Here is a 15,650-nt window from a genome sequence, read left to right as displayed (position 1 = left end):
ACTGTGTGGCATCCCCTCTTCTTTATATAACAGTCATATAACAGTCTGCAAACGTCTGGGGACTGAGGAGACAAGTTGCTCAAGTTTAGGAATAGGAATGTTGTCCCATTATTGTCTAATACAGGCTTCTAGTTGCTCAACTGTCTTAGGTCTTCTTTGTCGCATCTTCCTCTTTATGATGCGCCAAATGTTTTCTATGGGTGAAAGATCTGGACTGCAGGCTGGCCATTTCAGTACCCGGATCCTTCTTCTACGCATGATGTTGTAATTGATGCAGTATGTGGTCTGGCATTGTTATGTTGGAAAATGCAAGGTCTTCCCTGAAAGAGACGACGTCTGGATGGGAGCATATGTTGTTCTAGAACTTGGATATACCTTTCAGCATTGATGGTGCCTTTCCAGATGTGTAAGCTGCCCATGCCACATGCACTCATGCAACCCGATACCATCAGACATGCAGGCTTCTGATAACAACTTGGGTTGTCCTTGTCCTTTTTAATCCGGATGACATGGCATCCCAGTTTTCCGAAAAGAACTTCAAATTTTGATTTGTCTGACCACAGAACAGTTTTTCACTTTGCCACAGTCCATTTTAAATGAGCCTTGGCCCAGAGAAAACGCCTGCGCTTCTGGATCATGTTTAGATATAGCTTCTTTTTTGACCTATAGAGTTTTAGCCGACAACGGCGAATGGCACGGTGGATTGTGTTCACTGACAATGTTTTCTGGAAGTATTCCTGAGCCCATGTTGTGATTTCCATTACAGTAACATTCCTATATGTGATGCAGTGCCGTCTAAGGGCCCAAAGATCACGGGCATCCAGTATGGTTTTCCAGCCTTTACCCTTACTCACAGAGATTGTTCCAGATTCTCTGAATCTTTGGATGATATTATGCGCTGTAGATGATGATAACTTCAAACTCTTTGCAATTTTTCTCTGAGAAACTCCTTTCTGATATTGATCCACTATTTTTCGCTGCAGCATTGGGGGAATTGGTGATCCTCTGCCCAACTTGACTTCTGAGAGACACTGCCACTCTGAGAGGCTCTTTTTATACCCAATCATGTTGCCAATTGACCTAATAAGTTGCAAATTGGTCCTCCAGCTGTTCCTTATATGTACATTTAACTTTTCCGGCCTGTTATTGCTACCTGTCCCAACTTTTTTGGAATGTGTAGCTCTCATGAAATCCAAAATGAGCCAATATTTGGCATGACATTTCAAAATGTCTCACTTTAAACATTTGATATGTTATCTATATTCTATTGTGAATAAAAATTAGAATAAGAATAAAAGAATAAAAAAAGTTTATGAGATTTGTAAATTGCATTCCTTTTTTATTCACAATTTATACAGTGACCCAACTTTTTTGGAATCGGGTTTGTACATGTTTCGGGCTGGGTCAGCTGATGCATGTTGGAGTCATGCCCATTAATTTCCGTTCATCTGAATGAGTTTACCTTAGGAGTATACCGGGTTTGACAATGACATTATCAATTGATGCTACATCATTATACTATTATTTGCTCAGGTGGTCGTGGAGGGTTTCTTATCTCTATTAGCCTGCAACATTTTACCATTTGTTAAAGCCACACATAATGCGCATTCTAATTGGTATGTTTGAGCCTTTTGGCTCAGACACACATAGACATAGGCCACTAGAGCCATTCTGCGTGGTAGCCCAGGCACACATAGCCATATCGTTCACCAGAGCTAAGCCATTCAGTGTGGTAGCCCAGGCACACATAGTCTAATATGCCACTAGAGCCAAGCCATACAGCCCAGAATTTCTTAGCTGTGGCAAAATTGATTCAGGCACACATAGATAGCACATAGATATGTTTTGGTGGTAGATCTGCTAGGGGTGAGGGTGAATCATCATCTTGCCTTCTGCATTGATGGGGGATCTCTGACATACAATACACCGGGCTTGTATTGTCCAATATCATGTCACCTGCTCTGTTGGGGGGTTATTCATGTCCGCTATATTGTACAGGAGCAGCATGTCTTACTTGCTCACAGCAGCGTGTCGTGTATGTATTGGCAGTAGCAAGTCCCATACTTGCTCTGCAGCAGCAGCAATAATCAGCAGCAGCAGCAATAAAGCAGCAGCAGCGTAGCAGATCTATTCCGCCAAGACCAAACATATCTACATTGTCATATCCACTACCATTCAAATACTCCAAGAGTTGTCATGACAGAACTGCATTTGTGATCAAATAAATGTAGCTTTAGGGAGCATAAAAGACTTCTTTGAAAAACATCACAAAATCTTACAGACACCAAACTTTAGAATACTTGATTCATCAGTGTTAGAACAAGGGTAAGAACAAATGTATGTACATATGCACCTGTGTTCTGTAAAGTATTATGCCTGTTTCGCTATTTTAGATTCACTCTGTTCCCTGCACTTCACATATCAAACCAATTATGTTGCTCAGTCTTGCCTAATGGAATCATGTTCAATGCTGCCACATATAAAGAGCTGCTTTCACCACCTTTATTGCATTAAGGGATCAGTTGTTTGCAGCTCTAATAATACATACCTGCTTTGTGGAGAGCTCCATGGCAGTAATGGCTGTTGGTTCCTGTAAAAAGATATTTATATACTTACATATTGTTTATCACCAAAATAATACAAACTATATCTCAGTATGAAAAAGGGTGAAATTGATAAAAGTCTATAAATAGTGCCTTTGGAGTGTGGACAGTAAATTGTTTTTCTAAGGGAAAAAAATACTACTTATAAAGCTATTACAAATAAATCAGTATAAAAGACTCTATAAACGCACTCTGAACACAGTCATCTCTTCCAACAGGACTTCCTCAAGGTCATGCCATGTTCCTCTAGGGATTGAAACCACCTTAAGAACTGTGCCCATGTCTATGGTAGAAAAATAACATGATTAACTTGTGTTTTGCATAAAGAACATGCTAAAAAAATCATATAAATCACATTATTTAATTCTACAGATTATTATTCTACACACCAGTGCCGATAAACATGACATCATACTGGCCGTCCTCTGCCTCTACCCTGTCCACCACTATCTGAGAGAACTGGTAGTCAACATCAGTTTTGATTATGATTGGACGGTTGTTAATGGGGAACACTGGGTTGTACATGGCCGGATGGCTTCTGGCAAATGTGATGACGTCGTCAGGAAAGTCCTTTGTTGATTCAAAACCATCAAACGTTTTGCTGGGGCACTGTAAGCATTCAGGAGACACGTGTTAAAATCGAAGCAGGCAATTCACTTTCATTTGAAAAGTAAATTGTACATTGGTGTCGGCACTGATTGGCCGTCTTACCGTGCCAGGTCTTGGGTATGGAACTCTACCCAAAAATGGTACCCATTGGTAGTTGGGTCCATCTCGGTGGGCATACGGGCCCAGAAACACCCTCCTGATATCTGCCATACTGTACATGCACACCGCTGAGCCCTTAAAGATATTACTGTAAACCAGAGAAAAAAGTAATTATGAGTTTTTTCACAGGTTCACCTTTAGGGACTTAAGACACAATTATCATGCTTTGAATGCAAAAAGACAATAGGCAGACAGGCTTTTGACTGGGAATTTGGTGTAAATTGGATGTATTAATACCTGGATGTTGTAAATACAGCATAGATAATAGGGTTTTTAGGATCCTTGGAGCTCATGAGAAAAACATCCTCTGGAAACAATCAAATACAATTTCAGTCACAGGCAACTGTGAGTGGCCAACTAAATACTTCAAAGTACAGCACAAGAGCAAAATTTGAAGGTATTGTAATAGGGTCACTTACGTAGTTCATCAAAGTGTGTGTCGATGCCGTTCAGGCCAGGAACGGAACAGATTAAACGAGCCTTTAGGAAGGTGGTCCATTTGTTCACCAAACTCCTGTGGCCTCCAAAGTCGTTCTGTCAAAAACAAATTAAAACCTACTTGTATCATCTTACTTCACATTTACTTCAGAGAAGCCAATGTGTGAAAGAATATCATTAAAGGTTACTTAGTTCACATTCAAACTCAAATTAGCCCAAACTTTACTCACCCTCAAGTCATCCTAGGTGTATATGACTTTTTTTTTCTGATAAATACTCTCTGAGATATTTTAATCAATATTCTGATGCATCCGAGATTTATAATGGCAATGAACAGGACCAATGAGTATGCGCTGAAGAAAGTGCTTCCATCCACATCCATCCATCATAAACCTGTACTCCACATGGCTCCAGGGGGTTAAAAAAGGCCTTCTGAAGCAAAGCGATGCATTTATGTAGAAAAAAAAAATCCATATTTAACAAGTTATAAAATAAAATATCTAGCTTCCGCCAGACCGCCTTCTGTATTCAAGTTACGAAGAAAGTGTAAATTGGCGTCATGTCAGTTATAATTTTCCGTAAGTTGAATAGGGAAGGCGTAGGATGCTATTTGAACTGCAAAAGTTTTACACTTTCTTCATACGATGAATACAGAAGTTAAATATAGGATTAAATATGTTTTTTTTGTTTTTTGTTTTTGTTTTTTTTCGCATCGCTTCAGAAGGCCTTTATTAACCCTCCGGAGCAGTGTGGAGTACATGATGGATGGAAGGATGGAAGCACTTTCTTTAGCTCATATTTGTGGGTCCCGTTCATTGCCATTATAAACTTGGATGCATCAGGATACTTATTAAAATATCTCAGAGAGTGTTCATCAGAAAGAAGAAAGTCAAATATACCTAGGATGGCTTGAGGGTGAGTAAAGCTTGGGCTAATTTTCATTTGAAAGTGAACTAATCCTTTAACACTACTTTTTTTTTTTTTTTTTTTTACATTTTCAGAGTTATATGTTGAGTGTTGCTTGTCCATGCAAAACTGAACTAGTTTTGAAATTCAAATTTAAATTTATCGAAGTCAAATTAGAAAATTCAAAGAAATTCCTATAATCCCAATAAGTGTACGTTTTACCAATAAAAAATAAAGTTTGTTAATACAAACTCTGAATTATAACTTGACAACTGCATTCTTGTGGGGCAATGCCAATTTAATTCAAATTTCAACTGAAGTTGAAACTTACTACTTGTGTTTGTTTAGAGATAGTTCAATTTGAGGTATCATTTGGTAACACCTTTTTTGATAGTCCACTTAGACATTCTACTAACTACAGTATAAGTAACTTTGCAACTACATGTCAACTACCAGTCTTTAGTGTATTTATGCTCCCCCAGTCTACTAATACTAAAAGAGAGTTAGATGACATAGTAGTAGTAGTAGCAAATTAATGAGACATAGTTGACATGTTTTTGAAAAGTTACTATAGTTATATAGTAGAATTTCTAAAGTGGACTGTCAAAATAAAATGTAACCTATCATTTATTTCATATTTTATCATGTTTCTTGAGGTGCACTTATAATGTTAGCAAGATTTTTACATCAAAAATTGTCATAATTTAGAAATTTAGTGTCTCATTTAAGATACTTTTCAATGCTTTTCAACATTTTTTAAAACATTTGACAACATTTTTTTTTTTACAACATTTTACTATTACAGCTGCCGAGATCAACCAATTGTGCAAAGTGTTGATTACAGCATTCTACTGAGACGTTCAGAATTTTATTTTTTTAATTTCTATTACATAATAGAGTCATTTTGGCAACTTTGTTAAAAAAAAAAAAAAGCTGCTATTAAACCGACAAGGAAATTTTGAGCTCAGAAACCTGCAGTGTTTTTATTGTACCATGACATCTTACATGTCAAAATATCAAGAAAAATTATAATTCTCAATCTATGACCAATGTAAAGTAGATGCAATTCAACATAACTCTCAAAAAAATCATCCATTGCACAGATAGAGAATTATTATTGATACTGTTCATTTGAAAGAGGTGTGTGCATGTGTATTTACTCACACATTTTACACCAAAACCTGGCAGTCGGCATGTGAAACACATGAGCAATATAAACAGTCTGGATTGATCAGCTCTAATTAGCAGGGCTGGAAAATGCATTGCATAAACTAAACATACACTCTGCATAATGAGACAATTGTCTGCACCAGTGAAGGGAGGATTCCAGTCATACCGGAATACCGAGCAAGCTGTAATTGAGAACACCTTTCTACCGCTTCAAGCTGTAGACTCGCACTTGAGCTGAACGAGTCTGCCAAAGTCTCACATTTTCTCCACAGAGGAGTCTTTGTTCTCTTGCCTGATGGCTCCTGTGACATTTTAGGCATCTCTTAAGTTTCACGGTGGGGGGTGAGAGCAAGGCCGCAAAACAGCAGAGGTGAAGCCTAATGCAAAAACACTGGCTCTGGCCATGCTCCTACCTGTCTCGCCACCATGAGAAGGAGAGGAATGGAGCAAAGGTTTGTGTGTATGCAGCTTAGCAAAGAGAAATCTCATGATATGAAATCTTGTTAATATTTCAACCGTCACTGCAGTGAATTGTATGTATAGGAATCTTTTTGGAGTTTTGCAAAAAAAATGTAGGAAAGGGCACAATTTTCCAATGAGCCTAGGTTGCATTTGGGGTAAAGTTGAAACATAACTGATAATTCAAGTCTTCTGAGCTATAAAATGAGTTTATATGTGTGTGTGGATCAGCCAGTGGAGTCATGTATATGGGGTGTGCGAGGAGTCTTTGTACCTTGCATAGCTGTCCGATTCTGGCATGTGTGGCTTTGCTGATTTGCTCCCCATCAATGGCGTTCTCTCTAAAGAACAGATAGATCTTGTCATCTTCAGGATTGTCACTCTCTGGGATGAGATGCACGCTGACAAACCTAGGATCTGGATGGACAACAAACAAATAATTTACAAAACTAGTGTGGACCAATAAGGAAGAGAAGCACCCTTGTTGTAATCCTAAACTTGACATAAAATGTAAACTTGTCACTCAAATCTGACTGGTTGCTTGGAATGTTGTTCCAGGATCAACAAAGATGTTGATTCAGGAACATGCTGCACTTGGTGAAATCAGGTTCTGCCACACATATGCTACTATGACGCAAAACATGTTCACTGGAGGCAAAGGTATTCGTTTACTCTTTAATTCAGTAGTTGACAAAAAGAAGTATGAGGAAATTAGGCTATTTAGTATATAATCCTAATTCACACATACATGTTAGCACACAAGCTGTAAGGTGATGACATTGATAACTTTTTTCTTTTTTTTTCAGATTAAAAATCCAGATTTTTTTGGTTAAAGAATTTTCTGTTTCTCTCTCACACATATAACTGCACATTTGTGTGGGTAGCTCATGCAAAACCATAAAATATTATTTGTAGCAACAAAATTATATGTCCTGTGTAATAGATGCTGTTCTTTTGAACTTTCTATTAATCAAAGAATCCTGAAACAAATGCTTTATGGTTTCCACAAAAATATTAAGCAGCACAACTGATTTCAACATTGATAATAACAAAGAAATGCTTCTAGAGCAGCAAATCAGCATATTAGAATGAATTCCGAAGGAGTAATGAAGCTGATTCAGCTTTGATATCACAGGAATCAATGACATTTGAAAATATATTAAAAGAGAAATTGTAATATTGCTATTTTTTCTGTATTTTTCAAATAAATGTAACCTTGGTGAGCATAGGAAACATTTCAAAAATATTAAAAAATCTTTTGAATGGTAATGCATGTGTATCCAGTATACTTATTTACTTGCATTCATTTTAAATATATAAAAAGTCATGAGTACTGTGTGTTAATGTGTTTTTTTACATGTCTCACCGTTGAGCCATCTGGAGTCGTGCTGCTCTGTTCTGATTGGATGGTGCTTGCCTAAAGTTCGGAAAATGGCAAAGTCCCGGCCCATGAAGTCCGCTGATGTCCCAGCATACAGTTCCCCATCTGATGATCAAACATGCAAATTAAAACTCATATTCAGGATGGTTAATGTGAGTTCAACGTGGATGGAAAAAATATATATCAGGAGATTAGAGGATCTAGTTCAGTCTTGGTTTTTGTAAACTTTAATAACAGCTCAGGTGAGGATTCAAAGAGGTGTGATAGTCAACACTCGCAGGCAATTTCACGCACAGGGACGGCATGAGAGAATGGGACTGTTTGTGTGTCTGTATCATAAGTGACCTTTAATCTGAGACGAGTGATTTAACAGTAAAACGCTCTGCAGGTAGAGCACAAAACCAGAGGAACAGTCTGCACCGGTCATCTTGAAGAGAGACCATTAATCAAGGGTGTTGAGTTTCCATTCAGAACACTTGAACCAGAGCTAAACATGCGCTGGATTATGCACTGCCACACACCAAATACGCACACACAGAGAGACAGAGAGAGAGAGAGAGAGAGAGAGACAGAAAGAGACCTATATTCATTTTCACTAACTGACCAAATCTTCTTTATGTTCAGTTTATAGTTTAATTAATTTCTTAGAGTGCTAAATAAACCAGCTCATTGAAGCATAACAAAACTGCTATTGAGAAGAAAAACATCTCTTTCTCTCCAAATAATTATATTATCGACATAATTTGAGTGACAGATTGAGATGAAAATGATATATGAATTTCAGTTATTATAGGTATTATTTTTCAGTCATGAAACTATTTCCAGATTTAAATTAGATTTTGAATCCCAGATTTTCCAGTGTGGTTTAATACAATGGACCCCGCTAAAATAAAATAGTAATTTATATTAATTTTTTTTTAATATACTGCTATAATATTGTAGTAATATATAGTGATATTGACTTTATATATATATTAGAGAAATGTATAAAAATATTTATTATTATTTTTTAGAAATAATACAAATTAACACAATATGATGAAATAAGTTCAGAGTAAAGAAATATAGTAAAATAAATAATTATATTATTGAATGAGTCAGATACCAACATCAGTGTTTCAGTGTTTTTAAATTTGACCATTCATATATTTACGTAGTAACCTATTACTTGCTTCATTTTATGGATATCTGACACAAACATCTTTCAGAGGGGCAATGGACCTAGTCATGTGACTATTTAGTACACCACCCATGTTAAAAGTCAAGAAAATGTATGATTCCAATTTACAGTTTAAATAAAATCAACAACCCTTTGAAGACCTTTCATATTAAATTTTGGTCAGAAATGTGACTGGTGGAATTACACTAAATTTATATAATCAATTGTTATTATTGTAATTGTTATTAAGTATTTTCAGCATCTATCACTTCAGCATCACATTTCCTCACACACTCACCGATCAGCATGGAAGCAGTCAGCAGTTTGGGGTCATAGGGACTCTTTCCACGGCCATTTTCAAAGTTTGATGACCCTAGCCGAAAGATGTTGTCCTGGGTAGAAACAAGCACATAATCAATCTCATGCAAATCCACAATGAAACATTCATCAAATTTCCCTTACATTTCACCCTTAAACACTTCTTGAAGAAGGCTACTCGGTGACTCGGTAACAGGGAGGAGAAATTGTATGATTCATTTTATGATCTGTGACCTCTAAATAATCAAAAATGACATCATAATGTGACAGAATAGAGTAGCCAAAAAACTAAAAGAATAACTGATGTGATGTGTTTACCTCCGGGCGTTTGCCAACTTCCACATAAGCACAGACGGGATGGAAGGCTCCTGTTCCACACACATACAAGTGCGTCTGATTAAACGGCTGCAGAACCTTTATGAAGTTAGAGCACTCCTTCTGCAGAGAGAGAAAACGAGTCAACATTTACTGAATTTATGATCAGAAAACATAGCATTTGTATTGATGTAGCCAATGTTTGACCAACAGGAACTTCCAAAACAACACCTTGAACTTGACAGAGAGAAAAGCAAACTAAAGCCATGGTGTATCGGCACGTCTTGATTCACAGTCGTCACTGCGTTCTCAGATAAATAAACGCATCCCATCTGTGTCAACAAATGGCAACAGACAGCTTATCACCTACACACACACGGACACACACACGTTGGGTTTTCATGTTTTATGGGAACTTTCCATAGACATAATGGTTTTTATATTGTACAAACTGTATATTCTATCCCCCTAAACTAACCCTACCCCTAAACCTACCCATCACAGAAAACTGTCTGCTATTTTAGATAATTCTGTATGATTTATAAGCTTGTGGGGACCAAAACTTTACTGGTATTACTTGTGAGGACATTTGGTCCCCATAATATAGGGAATACCAGGACCACACAACCGCCCACCCACACACACACACACACTAGAAAGTATTTGGACACTTAAGAGTACACTTATCGCCTGAACAAAGTGCAAAATAGCAAATAAATTTGACTACATTCAAAAGATTGGGGTCAGTAATTAAAAAAAAACAATATCAACAACAACAAAACAAATCAATACTTTTATTCAGCCATAATTTGTTAAATTAATCAAAAGTGACACTCATATTTTTACAAAAAAAAAAATACATTTTTCAAATAAATTCTTTTGAAGAATCCTGAAATATCAAGTTTTTTTTTTTTTTTTTACTAAGCAGCACAGTTATTTTCTACTAAGCAGCACAGTTATATTTCATAAATTCATAATATTACCTTTGTTTTTGCAGTATTTTGTTTAATCAACAACCTCTGTGAAATTAAGACTTCAAAACATATATATATAAAAAAAAAAAAAAAAAAAAAAAAATTTTTACCGACCCCAAACTTTTTAACAGTAATGAAATTGAATGGAGTATTTGTGTACTTTCTGGTTTTCAACATAGTTAGTGGAACATAGTTAATGTGGTGACCTAAACCTGTGATTATTCTGCTATGACACCTGTGTGAACCTGAGGGGAACTGACTTCATACATCCACTAATAATTACCTTCAAATTATCACCTTTTTTTATATGGCCCACGCATAAGTTTATGTTGCATGACCATATGAGTTTATTACACTGTCATCTGTGGAATGACCTAATAATTTGTAGTTCTATAATACTGCATAATTCCTCTGTTGATTGTGGCAAATGTCATTTCTGTATGCGCCAAAATCCTGCTCTCTCACACATGCAGCAGAATTCCACACACAGCGGCACAGCTGACCATCACACTCCGACAAAGCGCTTTATTAAAAGGAAAATATTACAACAGCTGGAGTTGTTTTTCAGCAGGGTGTTTAGTGCATTTGCAGGGAAATCCTGTTATGGGCGTCCAGAGCTCCCCAGTGGCCTATACTCTCAGGGACAGTGTGTGTGTACGTATGTGTTTGTGTTTGTCAGCTTCACTGTAGCATCTGAGCTGGGATTTTGCCTATGGAAATGTGTGTGCGTGTGTTCAGAAGCTCCTCAGTTGTGTTAAAGCCACGTGTCTGAGCAAGCCTCATCTGGAACAAACTGAAGTGACTCATCTCATGTGGAAAAGGTTTACAGAAATGTATGACAACATATAATACATGACTCAAAGATCTGGCTTTTGTAATAGCTGAAACTAAATCTGTGTATAAATGAAACAAACAAAAAAGTAATTCTACAATCTCCTATACCAACTCATTTGCAGTGTTGGGGAAAATTACTTTTACAAGTAAAGCATTATAATATTGCCTTACTGCCTAAAAAAGTAACTAATTGCGTTAGTTACTTTTTATGGAAAGTAAAGAATTACATTACTTTTTTCTCATCTGGGCTGGGTTGTTTTTTTTTATAACAACAAAAAAGTTCTATTTTGGGCAAATGTAAAGGCCCTTTCACACCAAAAGTTAAATGAATAAGCCTCAGGCTGAAGGAAATAAAATTTTATGACTGTACAGTAGAGGGCGCAGCTCAAACAGGCCTTTCAGCTGTGCTGCCATTCTGGAATACAGAAGAATAGGATGCAGGAGAAGAAGAAAATATATGTTCACAAGAGTAAATATATGTTCACAAGAACTACAATAACCATATTCATAGAGCGCACACAACGCCTCGGCACTTATGATTTCCCTCAACATGGGGACAGGAGAGGCGTCAGTCAATAAATGGGAAAAACAAAGTAACTATTTGAAAAAGTTACTTTTTCAACTATTTGAAAAAGTAACTCAGATATTTTGTTGTAAATTTAAAAGTTACTTTACTAGTTACTTAAAAGTAATCTATTTACGTAACTCACATTACCTGTAATGTGTTACCCCCAACACTGTTCATTTGTAGACTAATTTCTGAGCAAAAAAAAAAAAAAAACTTAATTAAAAACATTTTTAAAATGACATGTTTCAGCACACAGGCCTTCATAAGGACAAAAACACATGGTTTTAATTCAAATTTAAGTTCTCCTATCAAAATGTTGCTGGTTTACCTTTTTTATAGTGGTTTGTTATTTCCATGCACCCTGTTAGATAGTGAAATTGCACAATAACCAATGGGAAATCAGTTTGTGATCTTGCTATTGAAAAAAAAAAAAATACTTTAAAAGGTTGCTTTGTCCATGAACATGGTTTCGACCAAGCCCTATCTGTAATCTAAAGTAATGGAAATAAAATAAAGTTGCAATTTAGTTAAAAATAATTTATTTCAGAGTCCACAGATGCATTTAAAACTAACAATTTAACCTAACATGCAGCACCGCTGTCAGCATAAATGGATGTTTTTGTGAAGACTGTGTCTCATGAGCATTGATCTCACTCTTTTTTTGTTTCTTACAAATTGAGTTTGTGATCCTTCAACATAACCAGCAGTTTTCTGCCTTCATCGTCCCTCAAAAGGACCCTAAATTGACATTGTCCCACTTCACTTCAAACAAGCTTGAGTCAACCTCTCTTTGAGAAGACCAAGTCTCAGTCAATCTGTCTCTTTTCACTGGCACCCCTCTCTTCACATAAAAGCCATCTTTCAGTGAGTACCCCGCTATTCATCAAGACCATGTTTACATCAAAATCTCACACAATGCATGTTATTGCAATTCAAATAAGAGCCATTGAGAACCAACCAACCTTATGGTTTCTTTATGATGCTAACCAGGCAGAGGGACGCTTTCTATGGCTCTATATGTTAAAGGAAAGAGCCTCGGGCAGGATCTGCATTGGAATTTATGAGAGCAAATGGCAGCTATGCCTGGAAAGTGTTTACACACCATTGTCCCTCAATTCAGTGATTTGTTTTTTTATTCATTATTTCATTGACATCTGCTGAGCTGATCTTGTGGGAGAAACTTTTAACTGTGTTTGTGAAGGAAAAAGACGGATGACAGACAAGCTTTACCTTTTCAGAACAAGCGGTTCCTGTCAAAAGCAAACCTATCATGTCTTGTTTTTGGATCTATCTCAAATATTACATTTACTTTCAATAAAAAACATAATGGAAAACGTGATTTTACTCTTTTGAAATGTGATGTACAATATGTAGACATAATGTATACTAAGGGTGGGGTTGGTAAGTCTCTTATTCTCACCAAGGTTGTATTTATTTCACTAAAAATACAGTAAAAAACAGATATGTTGTGAAATATTATTACAATTTTAAATTGTAATTTATTCCTGTGATAGCAAAGCTGGATCTTCTGCATCATTACTCCAGTCTTCAGTGTCACATGATCCTTCAGAAATCATTCTAATGCAGTATGTTGATTTGGTGCTCAAGAAACATTTCATATTATTATGAATTTTGAAAACAGTTGTGCTGCTTATTATTTTTGTGGAAACTGTGATAAATATTTTTAGGATTACTTGATAAATACAAAGTTCAAAAGAACAGCATTTATTTGAAATATAAATCTTTATAAATGTTTACTGTCATTTTTGATCAATTTAATGCATTCTTGCTGAATAAAAGTATTAATTTCTTTATAAAAGTACCTGCTGGGGGTCTTACAGATCCCAAACGTTTAAATAGTAAACATACTATAATGTTCACAATACAACGCTCCATTGAAAGCGAGTTGTTCATAAATTGTACATTAAAATATGACTGCCCACATTTACATATCGTCTATTATTCAGATGTCCCTAATCATAAAAGCGGTAATTTACAAAGATGACAGAAAAAAGGACAGAAGCAAAAACAGGCTATTTAATTCTAAAGGTCGGAGGGAGGGTGGGAAATTATCATTACTACTGTTTTTGGCAAAAGAAGCATTGACAAAGATTAAAGTGAAGAATTATTGTGCATAATATGGTCCTTTAAAAACATTATGACAGATAATAGTTTTGTTCAAAGCTAGAGTTTTATGTAATCATTTAGTCTCATCTTGTTGAGTTTATATATCACACATACAATAAAAAATTTACTACAAAGTGAGATATATGAGAGATGAACCAAAGACAAGTGGAATGGTACAGACAAACAAGCAATTCAGTGCATTGGTGAAGTCTTTCCGACAGATCTCAGGGTTGCAGAGAGGCCAGAAGAAAGAGGATGGGAAGAAAATAAAGCGAAAAGCACTTACCTGGACGTCCTTCCCAGCCCACTTGCATTCATCTCGTCGAGAAGGTGAAGAAGGCCAAGATATCTACCAGTCAGAGAGAGAGAGAAAGAGACAGAAAGTTAAAGGGGAAAGAATATTTTATTTTGATTTATTTAGGAAATACTGGTTGTATACTCATACTCTATCTCTCTTTTCTTCTTTTTCTATGCTCTGGTTGTCTATTAAACCTCAGAGACCTACAGTAGTAACCTATTTGTTTAAAGCTGATAAATACTACACATTCACTCACTGAAATGTAGCATAGCAACAAGTTTAGCAGGAAAATATTTACAATTTGAATCCTCCAGCATGCCAAAGTCATACACTTCACATCAAAGCCACTGTTTACTGATGCCACCATTTTGGATCAAATTTAGCAATCTTCACAAAGTATTTGAAATGCAATTATATATGTTTATATAATTATATAACATCATTTATTTCACACTTTATTTCTCAACATGTATAGTAATTAAAATAGGGGACATTACAAAAAATATAATATTAAATGCAACAGTGGTCAACGATTATTATTGTTACTCATGAGAGGCTATTATTCAGTAGATCATACAAAAATATTCCACTTGATTGTCAACACAGGAAACTTCAGAGCATCTCAGAAGATGGAAATGAGATTCAACCTTTACTGAGAACACTTTTATATCAAAGCAACTACACTGTAGGCCTCTAAATATGCAATTTCACTTACTTTACAGGAGGGCCAGGAATATTACAGGGTGATGAAGAGAAAAAATTACGAGAAAAAAATCATTAGATTATGAGAACAAATTCGTTAAATTATGAGAAAAAAGTCGTTGAATTTCAAGAAAAAGTCGAGATAAAATGTTGAGAATAGAGTCATTAAATTACGAGGAAAAAGTCGTTAAATTATGAGAACAAATTAGTAATTTAACAAATTTGATCTTGTAATTTAATGACGTTTTTCTCATAATTTAATGAGTTTATTCCCAACATTTTATCTCGCCTTTTTTCTCAAAATTTAACAACTTTAATCTCGAGATGGTTTTATTTTTTTATTATTGCTTGGCCCTAATCCTTTTCCGTACTATCAAAAGTTTGGGTTTGGTAATTTTTTTTTTTTTTTTTTTTTTTTTATCTCTTATGCTTATCAAGGCTGCATTTATTTGATCAAAAATACAGTAAAAATAGTAATATTGTGGAAAATTAATAGAAACTAAAATAATTGATTTCTATGTAAAAATATTTTAAAATATAATTTATTCCTGTGATGGCAAAGCTGAATTTTCAGCATCATTACTCCAGTCTTCAGTGTCACATGATCCTACAGAAATCATCTAATATGCC

At 35.7% G+C, this 15,650-nt stretch overlaps 1 protein-coding gene across 1 annotated transcript in view; it reads right to left on the bottom strand.

The window, feature by feature from the left end:
* sema3ab (sema domain, immunoglobulin domain (Ig), short basic domain, secreted, (semaphorin) 3Ab) overlaps positions 1 to 15,650 on the bottom strand; it is a 42,674-nt gene that overhangs the window by 10,770 nt on the left and 16,254 nt on the right. The window contains exons 3-13 of the mRNA XM_067390033.1: positions 14,307 to 14,369; positions 9,521 to 9,640; positions 9,183 to 9,276; positions 7,711 to 7,830; positions 6,619 to 6,761; positions 3,791 to 3,905; positions 3,609 to 3,678; positions 3,315 to 3,459; positions 2,993 to 3,212; positions 2,795 to 2,886; positions 2,549 to 2,590 (exon numbers count right to left, since the gene is read on the bottom strand). Of these exons, the coding sequence (XP_067246134.1) occupies positions 2,549 to 2,590; positions 2,795 to 2,886; positions 2,993 to 3,212; positions 3,315 to 3,459; positions 3,609 to 3,678; positions 3,791 to 3,905; positions 6,619 to 6,761; positions 7,711 to 7,830; positions 9,183 to 9,276; positions 9,521 to 9,640; positions 14,307 to 14,369 (1,224 nt within the window). The remainder of the gene's footprint in view (positions 1 to 2,548; positions 2,591 to 2,794; positions 2,887 to 2,992; positions 3,213 to 3,314; positions 3,460 to 3,608; positions 3,679 to 3,790; positions 3,906 to 6,618; positions 6,762 to 7,710; positions 7,831 to 9,182; positions 9,277 to 9,520; positions 9,641 to 14,306; positions 14,370 to 15,650) is intronic.

This window comes from Chanodichthys erythropterus, chromosome 7 (genome assembly GCF_024489055.1).
Source record: "Chanodichthys erythropterus isolate Z2021 chromosome 7, ASM2448905v1, whole genome shotgun sequence".
Lineage (NCBI taxonomy): Eukaryota > Metazoa > Chordata > Actinopteri > Cypriniformes > Xenocyprididae > Chanodichthys > Chanodichthys erythropterus.
This window is presented reverse-complemented; position numbering and strand designations above follow the sequence as displayed.